The sequence below is a fragment of the Hipposideros armiger genome, unplaced genomic scaffold, assembly GCF_001890085.2.
Source record: "Hipposideros armiger isolate ML-2016 unplaced genomic scaffold, ASM189008v1 scaffold_136, whole genome shotgun sequence".
Lineage (NCBI taxonomy): Eukaryota > Metazoa > Chordata > Mammalia > Chiroptera > Hipposideridae > Hipposideros > Hipposideros armiger.
The window spans coordinates 245,871-270,771 of NW_017731486.1; the positions used below are offsets into that span (position 1 = coordinate 245,871).

Genomic DNA, 24,901 nt, shown 5'->3' on the forward strand with positions numbered 1-24,901 from the left:
TCCAAGGTGTTCTGAAAGAAATGCAAAAATCACATTATGTCCAAGATCTACTCCTTCCCCTGCATTACTTCTGCCTCTTACTCCAATTAAGTCCATTTAAGTCTTACTCCATTAAGTCCAGGAATCAAATCATACTGACTCCCATTCTAGGAAAGATATGGACAATATTACACAGTAGACACTCAAAAAAATATCTTGTTAATTTTAAGTAAGTCCACTGGTAATTAAGGTGCTAACTATGTATAAATGCAAAACAATGCCATTTCACATTAGTTTTCTTAGCCTCCTGATGTATTTTTACCTCACTTAAACTTAATGGAAGAAGTATTCTCTTGGAAGGTGTATTAAAGTCTTCCATCTCACCAAAAAGCAGATAGTGCAAGATTATAGTAACTGTATGATCAGTTTCTTTAAAAGCCCACGTTTAATGTAACTCCCAAAGGTTCTTAACTAACTCCCAAAGACCAGAATATAATACAACTTAAGAGAACAAAATACTGTACTTATACAATATAGCTGGAATCTATATAAATGAGAATGTATCCTTGGAAAAAAGGAAATAAACAAGCAAAGCAAAGTAAATAATAATAATAATAATAATAATAATAATAATAATAATAATAATAAAAAGAATGATTCTCACAGTTTCAGATTTTATTTTCATAATTATCTTCCCATAGAAGCAATAATCCGCATTTCCATAACAACACATGTAATATTCTACTCATCAAAGAGCTGGAAAAAAATAGGCATAAAGCACAAATTCCGTACACAAATACCATACTCTGCATATGTACAAATAAATTTAATATATTACATATATTTTGTAGGCTGACTGCACTTACAATATAATATTGAATATTAGATTCTGAGCATATTCATGCAGACTTCCACTTTGTTAAAAGTGATGACATGAGTTCTGGAAAACAACTTTTCCTGTTGTAAACACCAACTTTTCCACCAACTGACTATATTCTGAGGATAAAGATTTATGTAAGTAGAAAGCTTAAATGCTTAAGGTGGAACAAATACTCTTTACTGGACACCACACAGAATAACCCTGACATCAGAGACATCCACAAGTTCCACGTATCAGTTCTTCAACGTGGGCAAGGACGGTGGAGAGAGGCTGCACTCCTTTATGTTGTTTAAGACTCATTTGCTGCTACAGAATGCACTGAATCATTCTTGGTTTTGTTTAATATGTAAGAAAAGAGTAAAAGTAAAAACAATGTTTCCAAGGCTGTAATGGATAATATGGTCTATAAACAAATGGTATAAAATATCTTTTAAGTGCTACTAAATCTGTTTAAATAGATAATCAGCTCAAATGACATTACTATAAGACTTCTGAAGCTTCTCACTGGATCTAAAGGGAAAAGCAGCAATGATAGGATCTTTGAAATATCAATATGTCATTAAATACAACTGCCTAAATACAGTTCTATTGAGATTGGTCAAAGTTAATCTCCATACAATTATTGAAAATTATCTGCTACCCACTGAACTATGCAAGTAACCTACAGAATCAAAACGTCAAATTTACCAGTGTTTTGAATCAGACCTTCAATAAAGATTTCTATCCTAATATACACCCACCACCCCAAGTTTACTTGCCAAATGAGGATGTTATTCTAAGCTCTCCTACCTAACCAACTGTGAACTATTTGTGATAATCTCCCTTAGTGTTTTCAGGAAGTCTGGCAAAACTAAACACACTGCGCTTGCATCAGGTAGGACTCTATGAGGAGACAGGGTGCAAAGGAATAGGAAACCACTCTGGGTCCATCGCCTGCAGAATGCCCACTGCTGGTGTTTGGAGTCTCTTTCCAATTAATAGGTTGGGAGATGAGTCTAAGTAAGCCACAAACAATGAAAGAGGAATGCTTCAAAAGAACCTTTTAGGAAAAATCTATAAAGAATCAAAATACTGGCAGCATGGGACTTTAAATATAAGTACTTCAAAAACAGTTTTCCATTTCAGAGCAAAATTTTTGTGGTATACAGCATTTCCCATGTCAAGTTACTGTCTGTTACAACTCTAAATCAATCATCTTATTTTGGAGGGAAAAAATATATATGTAGATTGATGGAAACATTACCTCTTTGTTAGAACACATAAAAATATCCACATTAGTTCCCATTTAGTCAAGAAACAAGTGGGTTTGGAGACAGTAACTATGTGGGTTTTTTGAGGTGGAAAAAATACCCATATTTCACAGAGAACTGAAGACATTTACAGAATAACTTTCATATGCTACCTAGTTTCAAACTTACATATGTGTCTTTTATTGGGCTAATATTGTAAGTCTCAAAATAGTTTCCTGTGCCAATCTCACCTCTGGAAAGATTTAATAATTTAAATTAAATGTATCTGATATCATGGGGGATAAATTTCATTTTCAAAACAAATGTTTAAAATACTATTGTTTAACTAGTAAACTTCAATTTTAGCAGCAATTATTAAATAAAATGCAAAGAAAATTCTCTTAACAATAAATTACAAGAGCCCAAGAGAAGAGAATATCTATGCCTATTGTCTCTGTTGTTTAGAACATAATGTATTTAGAATTTGGCTTTCAAACTTTAAAATCAACTGTATTAAAATATGATGGTACTTTTTTCTGTTCATTCCTGCTGCTGTCTTAGAAAAGCTCTTATCGTGGAAAGAAAAAAATGCTTCACAGGTGGTACGTACAATGGATAGTTTGGGGAAATAATAACTAAAAAATTAGTCTTTATTAGCATTCAAAACCATGAGTGCAATGAAGTCTGGGTATCCTTAGGTAAGTTCCAAGCCCATGAACGGCATGTCAGGATTCTTCCCTTTCTTTCGGCAAAGCCTAGCACAGCCCTCCCGCATATTCATCTTCGCCTTCCTCTGCAGCGGTGGCAGTGGTGCTTTCGGGCTTGGCTTGTGGTGTTGCTGGCGCTTTCTTCTTGATTCCCCCACCTGGGACCACCAAACTCAGGCCCAGCTTAGCATACTGTCAATGACAAAGCACGTTCTCAAAAGCTAGATAACTAGAATCTCCACATGTGATGTCTCAACAACAGCTATCTGTAAAAGGCAGCTCTCTAACTCATGAAAACCAATACTGTCATTTAGATAGAAAAACAATCATAGAAAACCCCACATTGCTCTGCCATCAGATAGATCATGACCACGCCTCAACAAGTACACAACTAACAAAAATGTCAGTTATAGAGCACACTTAGGAATTTGAGATAATCAGGACATAGTGAGTTAGGCAATACTTGTAGTTCCTATGAAATAAAGATCTGTTGAGTACATGAAGAGTGTAAGCTAGGGACAAATTCTTTAAAAATATATACAGATTTACAAAAGCCTATTAAGAACTTACGTAGAAAAAAATTGGTTCCTCTATATATATACATCATGATAAAATAACTGAAGGCATTAAGCTGATCCGATACCATAATAAGACTAAAGTTGCAAGACAAAATCAAATGACCAGGTGCTCACAACTCTACTGAAAAGGGATATTTGAAAGAATAGAAACTCACTCTCATGGCTCAGTCTCTGTGTATGGCAGTGTGAGGCTGTTTAGCAAACACAGCCAAATCTGCTCTTCACACAGGCAGGCAAGACAAGGACCATTTCTCCAGATGAGTTAACTGACGCTACAGCTAATTCATTAATAACCTGCATCACACAGCTATTGTAGTTGTCACAGAACAGTGGGATTCCAAGAAGTCTACTGAATTACAAAGGCCACTGTATGATAGGCCTCTTTCAGAAAGTGAGCCTAAAAGAAATTTAATAAACTAAGCAAGGAGGCCAGTAGATGGAGGAAGCTGAAAAATGGGGCTGAATTAAAAAATACACAATGGTCAACACAGTTAAATGGATAAATAACTGGCTGTAAACCCACATGGTTGTTCAAACATTCTAAACCTATAGTGAAATTCAGTGCAAATGCCAAGTTCCCTTTTGAGAGGTATCTTGAAGTAAAAAATAGAGGGTGAAAATCTCACAAGTCCACAGGAGAAAAATCTCTCACTAGAAGCCTCTTCCATTCAAGAGGAAAAAAGAAAACTAACAAAAGGCCACTTACATCATTGTCCATGTACTTGAAAAGTGGTGAGTTGCAGACCTCTGACACTTGGTCTTGGTCTTGCTGGTCATATCCTTCGAGAAGCTGTTCCAGTGCAGCACAGTCTTCACTCCCACTGAACCCTGGAATGCTAAAGCAAGCACAAGTCACACATTCCCACATGTTCCTTCTCAACCAAGGATGAATCTGCCCCCCAGCAGAGATTTAGCAATGACTGGAGACGTCTTCAATTGTTACAAGTGCGCGGAGGTCAGATATGTGGCTAGATAGCCTATAATGCACAGGACAGGCCCAACGACAAATAGTTATGCAGCTCAAAATGTCAACAGTGCCCACATTGACACTGCTCATTTTAAATATCTTGAACAGGAAAATCCCTTATTCTGATCTTCCTGTAACATATACTCTGAGAACAACTTTTCTATTTTCTTTTTTCTTATTTTGTTCTTTTTTCTTAGAAGGCAAATATAACAAAATCATTCAAGTCATTCACTCTCATGGAAGTCCCCAGGAGAAACACAGAGGAAAGAACACCTATAAAATCCTGCTGTAAAAGCTGAAATGCTAAAATGGTAGTCAAGCACTCATATCACTATGAAATTTATTTTTAAAAAATGGTTTCATGGCCAGGAATACTTGTCTAAGCAGTCATCATGGATTAATGGAAACGGTAATATTGCAAATCAAGACAGTGCTTTCAGTCTTACCTGTAGCTTTCCCTGACACATCTTTCTGCAGCCACGTAGTCATTTCTGTGGAGATGAACTAAGACTTGAGCAATTGTTTTCTAAAACAAAAGAGGTGATTATGGTCCAAATTTACATCTATTTAATAAAGTCAATTTCTTGACATTTGGAATTTAATTTTCAGAGTCTCAGTTTTATAGAAAGAGATTTATAAATTCTACAGTAGCTTCCACAGGACATCTGAATGAAAATATCCTGAAATGCAGTACATCTCAAACTTTAATGTGCACACAAACCACGCAGCAGGGGTCTTGTTAAAATGAAGACTTTGATTCAGTAGGCCCACAACAACAACAAACCTGAGATTCTGCTGCTGCTGCCAGTCTGAGGATCGCACTTCCAGTAACAAAGCCTCAGAACACCACTATACATTTTAAAGAAAATTTCTTTTAAATATCTATATAGGTTTAACCTTGAAAAGGGAATTTAAAAAGGGGGGACAAAACTCTACAATTATACTTAGGAATTCTTAAAGAGATACTAGGAAAAAGTGGAATGAATGAAAAATTTAGGCAACAGAAACAATGATACTATTTATAAGGCAACCAAAACATTAATAAGATCTAAGATATGACTGATGAGATCTTATGGACAAAAGAGCTCTTCATAAAGTATTTTCCAATCTTTTTATCTCTATTTTTCAGAGAACTTTTATTGGTCTATCATTCAAGTTCACTGAATCTTCATCATCTTCATTATCACGTTAAGCCCATCCAGTATTTATTTCAGATACTGCTTTTTCAGTTCTAATATTCTCATTTAGTTCATCTAAAAAAAATAATTCCTTTTGTGTTTACCCTCTGCCTCTTGCAGCAGTTATGATAGCTGCTTCAAAATCCTGATCTGATAACCCCAACAGCTGGGTCATCTCTGGGTTGGCATCAGTTGTCTTTTCTCTTGAAAACTGGTCATATTTTTCCTGGTTCTTCCTATGTTGAGTAATTTGGGACTGTATCCTGGACACTGTGAATATTATGCTGCACAGACTTTCCTATAATTCTCAGGAGACTTGGATGTTTCCAACAGGCAATCGCCCAATAGGCTCAGACTGCATATTCTGTCTGCTATGGGTGGGCTGTGGCTCTAGTCTTAGTTCAGTCCCTCTGCTCTGCTGCTTGGGTTCTACTGTATGCATGAGCCCTGCAAGGGTGCTGTGAGCCCTGGAGAGTGGTTTCATCTTATTGCAGTTCTCAAAGCCTAGACTCTGCTGCTCTGGTTCTGGCCCACACATGCACAGCTGGACAGTAAAACCATGACTTGTGTGGGCACGCATGCACGTGTATACACACACACACACTCTCTCTCTCTCTCTTTCTCTCTCAGGGGATTCCCTATTCCAGCTCCCCTTTCTGAGGTTTTCTCCTTGCTCTCTTAACTCATCTTCCCAGTTCCTCTGGCCAGACACTGAGTTTCTGTTGGCGTTCTGTCGGCCTGTGCCACCACCCACAGCTGTACTGACCAGAGGGACATGATCAGCCATGGAGTCATTTCTAGGGCGCAAAGCCCAGGGAGAACAAAGAGGAAAACAAGGGCCTCTTTCCCCAGTTCCTGTAGTTAAAAAGATGGCATAGATGGGCTCTTCAAAATGTTTAGCTACTGGAGCCTCTGCTGCCCAGCTCCATGATTGGGGCTTCTCTTAAGTCAATGCCGCAAGAAGAAACAGGGGAGACGCCTGAAACCCACTCCCGTACTGGCTGCTTCTCCAAGTGCTTGCTCCCCTCCACGTCCTCCTGCCCCTACCTGCTTTTCAGAGTCCGACAGTAACTGCTTTTTGTATTTTGTCTGGAAGTTTCAGTTTTAATCAGCAAGAGAGATGAGCTACAGTGGGCAAACTGCATCTTGGCCACAAATAGAGGCCCATAAAGTGTTACTTTAAGAAATACATATATATCCATGGAATCCAGTCATAAGTACCAATGTGAAAAATTATCTAATGTAAAGCCAAAAATAAGCATTTTCAAAACATACCTTAAAACAAGTTGGATAGTTCTCAATTTCCTTATAAATATTTTTTTCTTTCTGAATAGAGAGAGCTGCCTCATCCAACCTAAAGACAAAGAAATGTAAATCAAGGCAGGTCTAAATGATCTATAGCAGAGGTCATTCTTATAATGTATTTGATATTACAGATTTCAGAGAAATAAAGAAGATTATCAGGCATTTTAGCAACTGCTCCATAGCCCATGTTTCCATGAGCTCTGCTTATATGGCTTGTCTTTTAAATGCTAGAGTCACCTTTTTACACATCAGACAGACAAAGCAAAAGAACTTATGGATAGGTTACTTCAAATGGAGAGTTTTAAGTCTGGTAAGGATCATTCATTAATCAGCATCTATCAAATTCAACTGACTGCTTTATGGACATTTGTGAAATGTATTAGAGAGACAACTCTCAGCTTAATCATCCAGATATCTTTCCTTCCCCTGAAAGGCCATCCAGATGCCACGACAGCGCTGCCCCCAGTTGAAGAACTCCTTGTCCCCATCTGTCCTCACCGCCACCTGTTCCACCGCTACCTTAGTGAGTCCTCCCAGCAGCAGGTGCCCAAAAGGGTAGCAGTGGAGGGCAGACAGAGGCTAGAAAAAGGTTTTCCTGCCACCTTTGATTGTCAACACTCATCTTTTTCCATCTACTTTCACACAATTTCCTTTTCTTCCATCCCACTCAGATGGCAGAATGAAGAGACAGTATCATCAAACCTCTCCCTCTGATCCTCTAAGGGCCTACCCCTTTCTTACCGCCCCACCCCGAATCCCATCACTCTAATCAGATCCTCATCTCCCTGTAAAGTTAGTTGTGTTATACTCCAAATTCCAGGACTCCCTTACTACCATCTAACTTGTGACTAGATGAATATTTGAGTCTTCACCCATTTCTCTCATCCCAACAACCAAAAACGGCAAGCAGTTTGCACTGTTAGGATACAGAAGGAGAGGTGTGGCTGTGAACCAAATTAAAAATATAAAAAAGTTGGGCAGCCAGTTGGCTCAGGTGTTTATAGAGTGTGGGCTCATAATACCAAAGTTGCTGGTTTACGGTGCTTGTAACACGAAGGTTGCCGGTTCAATTCCCACATGGGCCAGTGAGCTGCGCCCTCCACAACTAGACTGAAAACAATGACTTGACCTGGAGCTGATGGGTCTTGGAAAAACACACTGTTCCCCAATAAAGTTAAAAAAAAAAAAAAGTTACACTGTATTTTTATGTGTTGATTATGATCTTTTAATCTATTTACATATAAATACACACACTGGCTTGGTTTAACTCACATTATGAATTAAATTGAATTTTTGTGGGCTGCACCGTGGTAACTTACTGCCTCATAAAATAAGACTCATTAGAGAAATGCATTCTGAATTATGAAATATCAACTTGCTAAATTATGGAAACAAAGTTGGTTTCTAAGTTGGGTATGGTAGCAGAATTGAAGGGTGTTCATCTTAAATGTTATTAAACAGAATTTTATTCATGACAGAAATTGATTACTAAGCTTAAATTGAGGTGAAGTGAGTAAAAAACAAAAGGAAAAGCCAATAGGGATTCCAGGTTTCTGGGGTCCAGCTATTTGTACCTTAGGTCATATGTTTAAAGGATAAAAAAGTAAATACCCTATTTAGTGACATTATTTGGCTGTCAAGAAGCTGTCCATTTTCATGGGTGAGCATTTACAGCATCTTGTTACTTATGCCTATATAGATATCTCCCCTTACAAAAGAGACATTATAATATAACCAACTTAACAGATCAAGAAAACTGCTCTCTCTCATGCTGCTAAGTCAGTTCTTAGCCAATGAAAGCACCATGCATAATACATTTTGGGATTACACTTTAGAAAAACAAATCTTTTAATGTTTAACTCAATGTGCCATCTTGTAGACATTAATTTTTCTACTGGGTTGCCTGGTGTGGCTATGGCTTAACCAAAAAGGTTAACAAGCCATTCCCAAAATTACTTAACAGTTCCAAACATGAACTAAAGGTATACATAGACATAATGAGCACAGTTCTAGAAAACTTACCTGCGCCCTCGTACTAGCAGTCTGGAGACTTTTCCTAGTAACTCAACTGCTTGTCGTAAACGTTCCTCATTCTGAAGGAACCAAGGAAAAGAGTGTTGGATGCTTTAATGTAGGAATTTTTTTCTTTCCCTCCAATAATTATTTGATAAAAAAGTAATGGCACTCGACATGGGGGCAGGTGTGGGTAGGGGGGATGACACCAAAGCTGCTAGTTGAAGTCATTACTGTCTAATAGAAAAAATAGAGTTCAGTTGTGAGCACAGAAAAGTTTTAAAACATAGCTGCTGCATTTCTCTCTGTTTTCCTACATATCATAAATCTAAACATTCTAAGTATACTTTAAGAAAAAATAAAATTCAAACTTACTTCAAACACATTAGCTGTCTGTTGATATAACTGTACAGCCTTTTCTGGATCTATATTCTCTATAAGCCTAAATTAGACAAGAAATTTTGACTTACATGAGCAATAGAAAACTTGTTTTCAAAGGACTTTATTAAAACAAAAAGACAATGACTTCTGTGCAGATACTGTGTTCTACACACTCACTTTCCAGCTCGTTCTAAGGCCATGGCTGCTGTATCAGGGGTGCCATTTTCTAGATACATCATGCTGGCTTTCTCAATCAGTTGAACAGCCTCTGGTAGTTTCTGCATCTCCTTTAGACAAAGGATATTGCATGGATTAGCAAATGCATTAACTTAAGACATACAGAGTTAACAATCTGAAATTCAATTATTTTATCTCCGATTCATTAAAATAAACGACTCAAAATGTTGTACAATAAATATACTTAAAATGAAATGCCTTAAAACGGTTACTCTCCCCATCAAGCTTCATTAAACAAACCAAAAATGTATTAGTTAATTTCTACACACGTTCATTAGCCCTTCAGTTTCAGGGAAACTATACAAACAGTAGAAACCAAAACATTTGCTCTTTACTGTTTTCTAAGCATTCACAATTCTTTGAACACTTACTGAGTCCCTACTACACACAAGACCTATGCCAAAGGTTGCAAACTGGTAGCCCAAGGGTGGCATCTCATTTTCAAGTGCATCTTACTTGAACCATTCAATATTTTTAAATCAGAAACTTTCACAAAAGTTTTTTTTAACTTTCTATTTTAAAATGTGTATCAAAAGCTATGGCATCAGCAGGCTTGCATTCTCACGTGGCAATAATTCACTGGGACAGAGCAGCTGCTGTCCAGGTCACCGCCTGGAAGCAGCCGCATTTCTCTCTACTGCCTTACACACCCAGGCCTGTCTCCTGTCACTCGCCTGAGTTCATCTAAGCTTGCAACCCTCTCCCATGTATGCTGAGTGCCATCAACAGAGTAACTCTGTATCTTACCATTAAACCACAAGTCTCAGCATCTTGTGGCCCTCATATCTAATATCTCTAAATCAAGCTGTTTAAAAATTCATTTAAAAGCTAGATATAAAGTATATAGGCACTATTTAGTTAGGGTTGACATGTTGTATCTTAAAGTAGGCTCCACACTGACATCTTGAGTTGTTTTCAAATCTGCCTATTCGATCCCTCACTAAGTTGATAAATTTTTTTAGGACACAAATCTTAATCTTGCCGGTCTCATTCTTACTGACTTCAAAATATAATTGTTTTTTATTATTATTTAGCAATGGAGCAAAATAACAATAAAACAGACTGAAAGTTCCTATCAAACTCAGAGTGATATTAGCTAATATATCCTCAAACCTAAGTGATAAAATCTTTTTTGTTATAGAAACCAAAGGTCAAGAAAAGAACCAAGTGTCTATGGTATATGTTGAAGGATATTTGGTAGGAAGGGGAGGTGAGACTAACAAAATCTATTTCACCCACTTTAACCCTGAGGGTCCCTTTGACTTTTACAGAGTATTTCTTCCCCAAATTCACTTATCCATTAATTAAACAAATATATACTGACCATATACAATATGCAAAACATAGGAGGGGGTAAAAAGAATATAAGGATATAACACAGGGTACTATCTTTCATGAGTCTTACTTTCATAGGTAAGACATACAGAGCAATAGCTGCATGAGAGGGCAATATGAAATAAGTACCATCTAAGTCATGTGTCAAGAACAGTAAGTATATCTTCCTGCTTTTGCACCAAATCAAACACGACTATGAATAACAGAGGCCCAACCATACCACCTCTCCCTAAAGTAATGGGTTGCCTAACTAAAAGTTACACTACTTTATACTCTTCACCATGTTCTTCTAGTATGGCAAAATCATGAGAAGAAAATTTAGAAATGCCTATTTTCAGTGGCTTGTGTACCTGAGTCACCTTATCACTTCTGTGGGGCAAACAGGATATGAAATCATAACAGTTGCAAAATGACAAAACCAGAAGTTGATCCAACAAGTCCCTGTGTTCCCTTGTGAATCCATCTACAAACTGTCACTTCCTAAGCCTCGCTGGGGGATGGATGTGAAGGTTTATATGACAAATGATGGAAATTGTAGCCCACAGAACTAACTGTGGACCATGAAGCTCCGGACTCCTAATGATGCCAAGGACTGTCCAAAGGCATTTAATTTAAATACAAGAGCATGCCAGAAAGTATTTTCTTTTGTCTTTTCCCCTGCCCATTAGGTTTATTTTTCCTTCATTCAAAGCAATGTCTTTCAAATCCTCAAATTAAACAGGTATTAGAGCAACGGAAATGATTTCTGCCTAATAACTTTTGATGAAAACTAAAGCCTTAGTACTACTGTTAGAATATAAACTGAGGCTGAGGATTATACGTTATCAGTGCTCTAGCATTTCTGTATGAAGACAGTGTATTCTAACAATAGGCAGAAAGTACACTGAGACTACAGGAGGCACCTTGGTACTTCCTAGTGTCAGGGGAAATTTAGACATGAGTCCAGGGCAGATACCTGACTCTTTTGGCTATCGAAGTAATTTTATTTGCTAAGGAAATGAGGCCAATAACCTGACTTGTATCACCAAGTATCAATTCGATTGCATGTTTTAGCCAGAAAAGCTTTATTACAATGGTCATATAACAGTTTATCATAATGAAGCATCATAAGTTACTTAAACATTTCCTATTATTAAAAAATTAGATAATTGCTATTTTTTCTAAAACAATGTAGCAATAAAAATCCTTATACATAAATCTTTGCTATCTCTCTATTTCTTTATAATAGATTCACAGACTAGGAATTCCTGGACCAAAGGCTTTGAAAACTCTTAAAACTACTGATACATATTATGGAAGTATTTTTTTAAATGACATTAAAATTCTTCACGAAAAAGTTAAATATAAACAGTAAGATACAAAATGGTGTGAAGAGCATTATCTCAGTTTTCTTTATACATGTGAAAAGGTATGTGTATAGAAAAATAATGAAGAAAAAAAACTATACATCTTAACAGCTATTACTAACATTTTTTAAATGTTTCAGTGTTTCTAAGTGTTCTATAATGAGCATGTATTCACTTAAAAAATCAGTAAATTAAAGATTATAAAGCTGTAGAAATTAAAAAGAAGCAGAGTAAGTTCATAAAATAAAGCTGTATAATAAATAATTCAAAACATATTAGAGAACCATATTAGAGAACATAAAAATGGAAAGAAAAATATTCTATTTCACTTGCCACTGGCATACTTTGAAAGTCAGTGTCATAAAGTAGTATGCTCTGTCTCACCACAACAGGATATTAATTCTCAACCTGTTTTTAAGAAGCAGAAATATGAAAAGCGGCAGAGGAACATCAGCCAAAATATCCCATGCAAAAAGAATCAGTTAAATAGCAACAGATTAAGTTTATGGTTCTCTTCAATGTTAACTGAGATTTATAAAACATGCAAAAATCTCTCCTTTCTATAATCCAGGGGTAGTAAAAAATATATACTTGTAAATTTTCACTACAATAAGAAGTCCTAAAGTTCTCAAAAGTTGGGACAACCCCCATTTAGCTCTTCGTTTAACAATACACTCTCTCCTGGTTACAAAGCTTAGAACTTTGATGTTCCCAGTTCCCTCCAATACAGTCTCTCTTAACTTTCACTTTTAAAACTCCCTACTTTATGACACACACAATGTGCCCTATGAGTCCAGTTAGCATTGCTTTGGACAAGAAATCTTAACATCTCTCACCTTACAGCAAGGAGACTTTTTATCCTCAACATAAATTTACTTCAGCACCTTATAGTTAATTCATTTTACATATAGAATAGTTGTGACAGATTACTGACCTTCAACATCATGCCAGCTTGCTCATAAGCTCTGCAAAGAAAATATAATTTCTCAGGTGAGATCTTAAAGAAATAAGGGGGAGGAGAAACTTCCTACTACAGAAAAGGGAAGTAATTTCACTTTAAACTGGCTCAGGCACTATATATTACTTTAGGTTTGTATAAGCACACAAGATAATTTTTTCTTTTTCTTTTTATAGGCAATAATGCCTTAGAAACATTAGACGTCTCAGTTAAAGGGATTTTATTTTGCAGATGCAAAATAAAGTTTGAGTCAGAAAGGTTAAATGACTTTCTACTTGATAAACCTAAGTCCACATTTTGAAAACAAATAAGTACTCTCCACAAAAGCAGGAGAAAGCTTCCTGCTTTTCTCCATAGGCACTATTAAATATCAAGAAAGAAAGAAAAAAGAAGATTCTAACTTACTTGCTTTTTCATAAATATTTCATAAAAATATTAGGGTGAATTTAATTTAAACACTGTATATCTTAGGAGAGAGTTTAGTTTTTAAGGTTCAGGTGAAGACTGAAACAAATAGAAATGACCTTTATTTCAATCAATACAAAAGAATTCACTATTTACAAATTTATAATTTAGGAAAAATTTACTGACCTGTGGAGAAACAGCAACATTTAAAACATAATAATCTGCAAACACATGAAAACTTAGGAGAATATTTACTTACTTGGCAGCATGAAAAAGACTGAACGGATGTAACGAAGTCAAAATTAAGGAAAAAAAGCAAATCAAGCACTTATAAAGATTTACTATTTAAAAGACAAAGATAACTAAATCACTGTCCCAATTGTGATCCAAAAGGCAAATCATACATATAGGTAAAGAAGAAATAATGTAATGCTTGTTGATGGCTCTTAGAACTACATAATTCACAAGAACAACGCACAGATTTTAAACTATTTCCATTATGCATTAATCTGAAGAGTTTTACTAAAATGCAAGGTTCTATTATAACCATAATTAGCAAGTGAGACAAAAAAATAAACATTTTTCAGTGCAAGTTTTAAAATACCTTAGGAAAATCTATTGTTTTAAACTACTTATAAATCTTATTTCAGATACCTAAGGAAAACTATATTTTTAAAATATTTACATAGCAGTTTATACATCTCCCAGACCTGTGCTACTCTTCATCCCTCAGTGCCTGTCTCCAGATTTCCCTCACTTCATCCCAAGTAAAACCAACATCAAGCAAATTCAGAAACAATGAAATAAACTCTCAAATGTAGCTCTGCAAAGCAGTATGGACCTTATAATCAGAAGTCTCTATAAAAGCTCCGTCAGAGTTTATTCAGAATTTTTCTAATAGTTTTCTAATTTAATACCATTATACTCCACATTTAGCAAATTTATAACAAGAGAAAATAATGTGTTTGTCAAAATCATCGCATTGTTAAGTCTTTTTAAAGGCTGAAAAAGATACGCTCTGTTATTTTCATGGGCAACAGCTTCTCTCAGGCAGGCATCTTTTGCTTGCTCAAACTGTTTGGCATTTTTAAAAGCAACAGCTGAAATAGAACAACAAAAAAAGACTTCCTATGTCCAACATTTAAAAAAACCTCAAATGAATCATTACCAAAATATGTATTATGTGTGAAGTATTAGAAAATATACTTATTTTAATCAAACATTATACTTAGTAGGAAGTTTCACAAAACCATAAAATTCTACTTTTTTTTAAAGCAATTTTCTTACCACTTTTTTGATTATCAACAACTTATAAGTATTTTCAAAACTTTGGTTGCTTTTTTTAATTGTACACTATTAGCTACAAATCAGTGCTACTTCCACTAAAAACCAGGAAGTCTTTCTGACATCAACATTTAAGCTTTGCGAAACTAAGATCGCATCAGTCAAACCTCCCAAATAAGAGAGGTACTGTCACAAAAGACAGTACTTTACTTCACCAGTTTTTATTTAATAAAAACAGTGCTTTAGTTATAACTTATTCCATCTTTTAAATTATTTAGAAATAAAAAGCAATAAATACATTAAATATTTTTTTACAATAAACCTTTTTTGAAACAATCTTTAAACAAATGTCTAAAAAAATTAAAAAATGCATTTTTTAAAATAAAGCTTTTGCACTGTTTAGGTTTCTGTGAAAAAGACAGTTCAGTGTCCAAAGAGCTAAAATACATTGCTCATTGTTGTAAAGTATCATCACCAGAGCAAAACAATTAGAATTGGCCCTAAAATATGATATTAAAGATTTTGGCAAACTTACAAAAAGCTGCTTGTAAATAAGTAAAAAGGATATTGCTTTCAGAAAAAGTTATTAGTTAAAAACACACTCTTAAAATTCTCTTTAATAAAATACTGAAAATAAACAAACTATTTCCCTCTCTGAATTTCCACATTTATTCTTCTGATTAAATGTATTTTGCATAACCCCTTAAAGAAAATAAACAAAGGATGCTTTAATGGGAAAATCTGACCTGAAATATTTATTTTTGAAAGCAGCTCATGGTCTCAGATGCATATACAACAAATCTGTGTCAAATTCCCTCACAGAAATTTGCAAATTGTGCCCTCCAGTTACAAAAGCATTCTTGTACAAAGTGTCCATAAAATCCATAAAAAGTTTGAACTTTAATGTTTCCTTTTAAATACGATACACAAATATTATCTTCTTTGTAAAATATGATATACCGGGTACCAAAAAAATGTATTTAAGTGGACACTTTCGTCAGCGTTGCTCAAGCAATAGTTCGCCGCAATCAGAAGTTTCTGGATGCTGATGGTAACCACTTTGAGCACCTCTTATAATTGCAGAATTCAAATGTGATTTGTATTCATCTTTTGTTATCGGTATATATGGAGTATTACAATTTTAATACAGTTCTCCTTTCTTAAAATATGTATACATTTTTTGGCACCTCTGTATAAATATGAGAGAATTTACTAAGGATTTAAATAAAAGTGCTAAAGACTCATTTGCTGTTATTTCTTTTATTATCTATTGTAGAAAATAAAACCTTTACTATACTGATTAGTTTCAATTTACTCAATTTCTTTTTTCTTTGGTGATAAAATAATGTTTGCCAAAAGCACATTACCTATTTGATGTCTATGCTAGGATAACAAAAGTGATCAGGGCTATCATTTTAACGTAACTATAAAATATGTTCAAGGTACTGTGAATTGTATTATGCTTTATATCCAAAATAATTGTAGGTAAGCTCAAAGCTATTCTATAATTTAAAATGCTAAATTTTTAGTCCCTGTCTGTTGCATATTTCAGATAAGTTTTATCTTATATACAAACAAATTTATTCAAATATTTATGTCTCTTAAGACTTCATGAACGTTATCAGTGTATTGCAAAGTAAGGCTCATAAAAAATTATGTGTGAAGCAAACATGATTTCAGATCTGCTTAGAATAAGGCTAAATTGTTTTAAAAAGCTAACCAAAAAAACCTTTAGTCAATAATAGTTAAGTATAATGGAGGGATGTGGCAAAATTCCTGGAAATAGTATGCAACTGACTGAAGTTCAAGAATGTATAAACAATGCTAAAAACCTGCAGCTGAGTACTGCCTATCTCTGCAGAGGTAGCCAGATCTTTGACTCAGCCCTCAACACATCAGAAAATAACAAATGGAAAAAATGCAAGGGCTTGGGCAAATTGTTCAATGTTGTTGTTTCTTAACTATTAGAATCATATAGAAAGCATTAAGAGTAGGTATTATGCTGAGACGAAGTTGTCAGCCTACTTTAAGATTACACATGGTGGAGTTATAGTCGCATACCTGCTTTTTCATATTCAGAAGCAGCACTGTCATAATCTGGCTTCCACTTTAAAAAACCAGTTTTCAGGCTAAAATGAAAGGAAGACACATTTCACAGACGTTACCAACCACATTCCTAAATCAGAAGTCTGCTTGTAAAGACTTTATGGGTCATTTATAAAAAGAGGTGAGGATCCACAATGTACCAAGTCCTCACCTTGCCTACCTCCATCCGACCTTATTTACGATTAAATACAACCTCATCATTTTCCCTCCCAGTCCCACAGACATGGTGATTCCTGCTTTTAAAATGCCTGTATAACATAGAAATACAGCAGAGATGCTCAGTTCATGGTCCTCAGCTCAGCGTTACATGGAAATGTGCTAGAAATGTAAATTGTTGAGCCCCACCCCAGAACTACTGAACCAGAAATTTTGGGGTGGCAACAAAAACCCAGGGTGTAAACCAGCTCTGAAGCTTGAAGCTCTCTGAAGCACTGCGTCAAGTAAGCAGTTGGATTTGTGAGACTGAAGGTCAGGAGAGGCTAGAAATAATTGAGGAGTCATCAGCATATGCCATACCAAGGGCTCAGTTAAGATCCCCTGGGAAGACCTTAGAGAGAGGGCAGAGAGACTATAGAAAACCAACAATGAGAGGAACAACAGAAGGAGACATGAAAAAGGGCTGTGAATTAGCCATCAGTGAACTGTGAACATCAGGAAAGATAACCAGAAAGACAGGGATGTTATGAAAACAAGAGAAGGTGCTTTCCATGATCACTATTGGCTTCTCTCAGCTGCCAAACGACAATCAATTTTGAGTCTTTACCTTACTTGCCCTTTCTGCAATATTTTATTTTTTATTTTAAAATAATTTCATATTTCCAGTTTAAACTAATTCAGTGACTATCAAGCTTGGGTATGCATAAGAATTGCTAAATAACACCATCTGAAACTTTAATTTCAATTCAATTAGAGAGAGCAGGCTAGCATATAACATTGTTAGCTTCCCTGGCATTGAGGGAGACCCTTAACTGATAGATGGGGAGTCCCCAAGGGCCCTCAGAAGTACACCTTCATTTTGTGACAGCTGTGTGAATTCACCAGAGACCCTAACTTTTGAGGAATATATTGGGTTGTCGGAAAAGTCATGATGCATTTTTGCAACGAAAAACATAGAAAAAAATACGTCATGACTTTTCCGACAACCCAATATTTTTTACCAATTACATTTAGTTAACATTTGTGTTAGTATACGGGTATAAGATTCAAATTTGTAAGTAAATTTTTCAAACCTACCAAGAAAAATCCTTAAATTGAAGGCTATCCACTATAATCCACAAAATGGAGGGAGTATAAAATAAAGCAAAAATTTAATCCTCCACTCCTACCCTATAAAGCATTCATTATATTCTGTGCATTAACATAATTTTTAAAATCTCATCAAAAACAACATAAGAGCATTCAATTGTCTGATGGGATACATAAGGAAAGAGCTAAAGAATTCAAAATATAGTAAATCATCCATAGTCAAATAAGCACCTCTAATTAGAAAGCAAGAATGCACTCTGGTTAGTTTAATGCCTATACTTGTTAGTGCTTTTGACTATTTTTGTCAAAAGAGTCAATAAGGAAATTCTGTTGAGGCCAAAAATTTGATCAACTTCCATAGGACCAAAAACCACAAAACCACCACCTGTTTAAGGTGATTAATTATAATTACAAAACTTCCTTTAACACCCAACTGACACAAATGGACAGATCCTCCAGACAGAAAATCAACAAGGAAACAACTGCCTTAAATGACACACTAGGCCAGATGGATGTAATTGGTATTTTTAGAGCATTTCACCCCAAAGCAGCAGTATATACATTCTTTTCAAGTGCACATGGGACATTTGCCACAAAACAAATCTCAATAAATTTAAGAAGACTAAAATCATATCAAATATCTTCTCTGACCACAGTGGTATGAAACTAGAACTCAATTACAAGAATAATACTGAAAAACACACAAACTCATAGAGGCTAAATGACACGCTACTAAATAGCGAGCACGTCAACAATGAGCTCAAGAAAGAAATCAAAACATAACTTGAGGCAAACGAAAATGAAAACACAACCCAAAATCTATGGGACACAGCGAAAGCAGTCCAAAGAGGGAAATTCATGGCAATGAAGGCCTACCTAAAGAAAGAGGAAAAATATCAAATCAACAGTCTATCTTTACTAAGGGAACTGGAAAAAGAACAGCAAAATAAGCCCAAAGTGTGTGTAAAGAAGGAAATAATAAATATCTGAGTGGAAATAAACAAAATAGAGACAACAACAAAAAAAAGATCAATGAAACCAAAAGCTGGTTTTTTGAAAAGATAAACAAAATTGACAAACCTTCAACCAGACTCACCAAGAAAAAAAAAAGGACCCAAATAAATAAAATCAGAAATGCAAGAGAAGTGACAACAGACACCACAGATATAAAAAAATTTTAAGAAAATACTATGAGCAAGTATACGCCAACAAATTAGACAATATGGAAGAAATAGACAAATTCCTAGAAGCATACAATCTTCCAAGGCTGACTCAAGAAGAAGATACAGGAAATCTGAACAGACTGTTCATTACCAATAAAATTGAATCAGAAATCAACAAGCTCCAAAAAAAAAAAAAACAAGGGTCCTGGACCAGGAGGCTTCACAGGTGAATTTTACCAAACATTCAAAAAAGAATTAACACCTAATCTCCTCAAAATATTCCAAAAAATCCAGAAGGAAAGCAGGCTCCCAAGCTCATTTTATTAGGCCACCAATCCCCTGATCCCCAAAACCAGACACAGGCATTACAAAAAAAAGGAAACTAGGAGCAGTAGGGCTGCCAGTTCAGATCCCACATGGGCCAGTGACGCTGCGCCCTCTACAGCTAAGATAGTGAACAATGGCTCGACCTGGAGCTGGGCTGCCGTGAGTCGCCGGCGATAGCATAGGCTGCAGTGGGGCTGCAGTGAGCTACTGTGAGTGGCTGGCAGCTGGCGTGAGCTGCTGTGAGCCGCCATGAGCGGCAATCAAATGGCCGGAGACTGATCTGCCTCAGCCGGGAAGAGTGCAATGATCACAGTACTGAGATAGAAAAATTATAGGTAGTCAAGAAAATGGCTACGGTAGAAGGAATTCGGGCAGAAACCATAACAGAGCAATAAGAAATAATCTAATAGCTGACTGATAGGTTTAAGTCACAGGACCCCTGACAGAATGACAAACTTGGGAAGAGGGGGAGATGGGTTTTTTTCTAAAGCCTATAACAAAGAAGTCAGAAGTTAGGGTTTCACCTCCAGAGTGGGGGATTAAGACAGGTTAGTTAACACAACATAAGGCAGTTAGGACTCTATGATGGAATGAGCAGGAGGCAATGATATCTTCTAAGCCCCAGTCTTGAGATAACATAATCCTATCAGAACAGAGACATATAAAAGGAGTAGTTCCCCACCTAACTGTGGGCACCCTGGTCTGGACCCCCTCTCGTTTCGAGAGCTGTAACTTTCTTCTCTAATAAAACGATCCTCTGCTACAAACTTTTTAAAAAACAAGAAAGAAAACTATAGGTCGATATCCCTAATGAACATAGATGCAAAAATCCTCAACAAAATATTAGCAAACCAAATTCAGCAATACATTAAAAAGATCATACACCATGATCAAGTGGGATTCATTCCTGGTATGCAAGGTTGGTTCAATATCTGCAAATCAATTAATGTGATACACCACATAAACTAAATGAAAAATAAAAGTCATCTGATCATATCAATAGATGCAGAAAAAGCATTTGACAAAAATCCAGCATCCATTTTTGATAAAAACTCTCAGCAATGTGGGAACAGAGGGAATATATCTCAAGATGATAAAGGCCATATATGACAAACCCATAGCTAACATCATACTCAACAGGGAGAAGTTAAAAGCATTCCCCTTAAAATCAGGAACAATACAAGGATGCCCAGTTTCACCACTGTAATTCAACAGAGTACTGGAAGTTCTAGCCACAGCAATCAGACAAGAAAAAGAAATAAAAGACATTCAAACTGGAAAGCAGGAAGTAAAATTGTCATTATTTGCAGAAGACATGATACTATGTATAGAGAACCCCAAAGATTCTACCAAAAAACCTTATAACTTACAATTGAATTTAGTGTAGCAGGATTCAAAATTAATATTCAGAAACCAGTTGCATTTTTATACACCAATAATGAACTATCAGAAAGAGAAATTAAGAAAACAATCCCATTTACAATTGCATCAAAATATACAAATTAATTAAATACTTAGGAATAAATTTAACCAAGGAAGTAAATGACCTATACTTAGAAAATTATAAGACATTGAAGAGAGAAATTAAATAAGATACAAATAAAATGGAAACATACACCATGCTCATGGATGGGAAGAATTAATACAGTTAAAAATGTCCAGACTACCCAAAGCAATATAGAGATTCAACGCAATACCTCTCAAAATACCGATGGCATTTTTCACAGCACTAGAACAAATAATCCTAAAATTTATATGGAACCATAAAAGACACCAAATAGCCATGGCAATCCTGAGAAATAAAAACAAAGATGGAGGTATCATGTCACCTGATATCAAATTTGATATCTATACTATAAGGCTATAGTAATCAAAACAGCATGGTACTGGAATAAAAAGAGACACATAGATCAATGGAACAGACTAGAGAGCCCAGAAATAAAACCATGCCTGTATGGTCATTAATCTATGACAAAGGAAGCAAGAATATACAGTGGGGTAAAGGCAGTCTGTTTAATAAATGGTGCTGGGAAAACTGGACAGATACATGCAAAAAAAAAATGAAACTGGACCACTTTCTTATGGCACACACTAGAATACATTCAAAATGGATTAAAGACTTAAAGTGACACCTGAAACCATAAACTTCTAGGAGAAAATATAGAACATAAACTCTCAGACATTACCCTTAGTAATATTTTTACTGAGATATCTCCTCCGGCAAGGGAAACAAAGAAAAAATAAATAAGTGGAACTACATCAAACTAAAAAGTTTCTTCACAGCAAAGAAAACCATCAACAAAACAAAAAGACATCCTATTGAATGGGAGAAGATATTTGTCAATGATATATCTGATAAGGGGTTAATATCCAAAATTTATTAAAAAACTCATACAACTCAACACCAAAACAATCCAATTAAAAAATGGGCAGAGGACATGATGAGACATTTCTCCAAAGAGGACATATACATGGCCAACAGACATGTGAAAAGATGCTCAATGTCACTGATCACCAGAGAAATAGAAACTACAATGAGGTACCACCTCATTTCTGTCAGGACGGCTATCATCAATAAATCAACAAACAACAAGTGCTGGCAAGGATGTGAAGAAAAGCGTACCCTCGTGCACTGTTGGTGTGATTTCAAATTGGTGCAGCCACTAAGGAAAACAGTATAAAGGATCCTTAAAAACTTAAAAAAAAACTACCTTATAACCCAGCAATTCCACTCCTGGGTATTTATCCAAAGAAATCCGAAACACTGATTCAAAAATATATGCACCCCTATGGTTTACTGCAGCACTGTTCACAATAGCCAAGATATGGAAACAACATGCCCATCATCAGATGACTGGTTAAAGAAACTGTGCTACATTTATACAATGGAGTATTACTCTGCCATAAAAAAGAATGAAATCTTATCATTTGCAACAACATGGATGGACCTAGAGGATACTATGCTAGGTGAAATAAGTCAGACTAAGAAAGACAAATACCATATGATCTCACTTATATGTGGAATCTAAATAACAGTATAAATGAGCAAAGAAAACAGAAATAGGCTCATAGATACAGAGAAAAAACTGATGGTTGCTAGATGGGAGGGGGTTGGGGGCTGGGGGAAAAGGTGAAGGGATTAGAAAGTGCAAATTGGCAGTCACAAAATAGTCACAGGGATGTGAAATACAGTATGAGGAACATAATCATAATGTTGTAAAGACTATGTATGGTGTCAGATGGGTACTGGACTTACCGGGTGTATCACTTCATAGATTATATAAATGCCTAACTGCTGTGTTGTACACCCGAAACTAATATAAAATAATATTAAATTTCAAAAAATAATATTACAAAACTACTTGACAATACTGAACCACATTATCATTAGAAGACAGAGAAACATCAAATCTTCTCTCCAAAACTTCAGGCCCATTATTCTTGCCCATTTGCCTACTGAGTAACTGTCTACAGGTACTTCAAACATAACACATTCAAGCATAAATACAACACCTCCCTGTCCCAGCCCTACCCACCCATCATATTCATTCATCTCTGATCCCTCTTTTGGCTGAAGGTCTGTCCTACACTCCACCTATGGGTCAAGCCTTTCCCTCAATACCCAGTCAAGTCATTAAATTCATGTCACCCAATCCTGCCACGTGTACTGTTGAATTAATTCGGGCCCTCATGACAGCCTACTAACCTGTAACGAGGAAGTCCCCTTTCACGCTCTGCCCTCTCTTTCATTCCCCTACCCTTGGGATAACAGCTTTTCCTTACATTGCATCTCCACTGAAGCCACTGTATACTTCTATTCTAGCATTTAATACCTTATTTTTACTCCCCTGTTCACTTGTGTGCTCTCCTGTGAATTCTAAGTTCTTGAGGAAGAGACCACTTTTTATCTCAGAAACCCCAGTAGCTGGTGTACGGATAGAATGGGACAACTTTGTAAATGTTTTCTTAGTGAATATGCCCAAGTTCTCAATCTCCTTTCCCCCAGTCCATTCTGACATTGGCACCGCATTTCTTATTCGATCCCTAGAAAAGCTAAGGTTCAGGGCCATCAGAGGGGTAGCCCCTTCACAATCTGGCCCCAAATCTCCTCCTCTCTAGCTCATGCCCTGGCACTGCAACTACCCTATATTCACTTTCAGACCTGTGCTCATTACTACATCCTGTGCCTAGATTCTCTCATAGGACTTGCCCTTGTCTAAAAATGTCTTTTTCAGACCCTGCTCAGAAATCACCTCTGTGAAATCTTTCAAAGTTTCCCCAGGCAGAATAAACTTTTCCCTCTGTTACCAAAGCACAGCTAATGCCGCTTTAGTATGGTCCTTACTATGCACACTATTCTAATAATACTTTGTGTGTACTCTTAACAGAAGGATCTTTGTGGGCACCTGCACCAAAGAGCCCCAGTACCTTCCATACTGCCTGGAAGTACGTCATGTGGTACAACAGAAAGAGCTTGAATTTTTCCATTGTTCCAAATCTGGCTCTGTCACCTTTCCACTGTGCAGCCTTGGATAAGTTATCATGAGGCTTCTTCAAGTCTCATTTCCTCTTCTGTAAAATGAGAATCTATTTGGTAAATTGCTGAGATCTCAGATTAGGTATTCGAAGCATCTGACACGGCGCACAATGTGGACTTTTCATTATCTCTAACCGCCAAATAAAAATTCGCTGGAGTAATGCAGCCGAGAAGGGTAGTGTCAAAAGGATTGATTAGGCAGAATCGATTCAGTTCCGCAAATTTTGTTCAGTGGCTACTACATACCGTACCAGAAGCTGGCCGAACAGGCGTGAGAATACGAAGAAAGCGCAATTCTTGCCTCACTAACAGTAAATGGGACACAACAAGGAGTCCTCAGAAATGTTCAGGTTAAATGTGTAGCCCTCTCCGCAACACGAGACAGTCTTTTAGAGCAGTGGTTCTTAACAGGACGATGTTACCCCCCACCCCCACCCCCAGGGACGTTTTGGTTGTCACAAACAGGGATGGGGGAGAGGGGTGCTACTGGCATCTAATAGGCAGAGGCTAGGGATCTTGTTAAACATGCTACAATACACAGGGCGGCCCCCCTCACAGGGAATCATACAATCCAAAATGCCAAGGCTGTGAAACCCTGTTTAATGAGAAAGCAGCGGCGCCTCCTCCCTATGGACCCCTCAGAGGAGGCGCGGAGGACTTCCGGCAGGGCGGACCATCTACGCTTCCGTAGGTGCAGTGAGCCCGGCTCCCGGCCCCAGAAGGTCGCCACCCACCCCGTTT

At 36.4% G+C, this 24,901-nt stretch overlaps 1 protein-coding gene across 1 annotated transcript; it reads right to left on the reverse strand.

Annotated features, from left to right (window-relative positions):
• Positions 1-633: 633 nt before the first annotated feature.
• Positions 634-24,794, reverse strand: NAPG (NSF attachment protein gamma). Its single transcript, XM_019649977.1, has 12 exons — positions 24,407-24,794; positions 16,844-16,911; positions 14,514-14,598; positions 13,758-13,775; positions 13,070-13,100; positions 9,395-9,504; positions 9,212-9,278; positions 8,846-8,916; positions 6,794-6,872; positions 4,787-4,866; positions 4,080-4,209; positions 634-2,987 (listed from the first exon to the last, which is right to left on the reverse strand). The coding sequence occupies exons 5-12, from the start codon at positions 13,079-13,081 to the stop codon at positions 2,844-2,846; spliced, it is 693 nt and encodes a 230-aa protein (XP_019505522.1). The 5' UTR covers positions 13,082-13,100; positions 13,758-13,775; positions 14,514-14,598; positions 16,844-16,911; positions 24,407-24,794; the 3' UTR covers positions 634-2,843.
• Between the last annotated feature and the right edge of the window lie 107 nt (positions 24,795-24,901).

Coding starts and splice junctions, on each gene's coding strand:
- NAPG (XM_019649977.1), bottom strand. Junction 9,279..9,394: donor GCCTTAGAACGAGCTGGAAA/GTGAGTGTGTAG, acceptor TGTCTAATTTAG/GCTTATAGAGAATATAGATC. Junction 2,988..4,079: donor TCAAGTACATGGACAATGAT/GTAAGTGGCCTT, acceptor TGTCATTGACAG/TATGCTAAGCTGGGCCTGAG.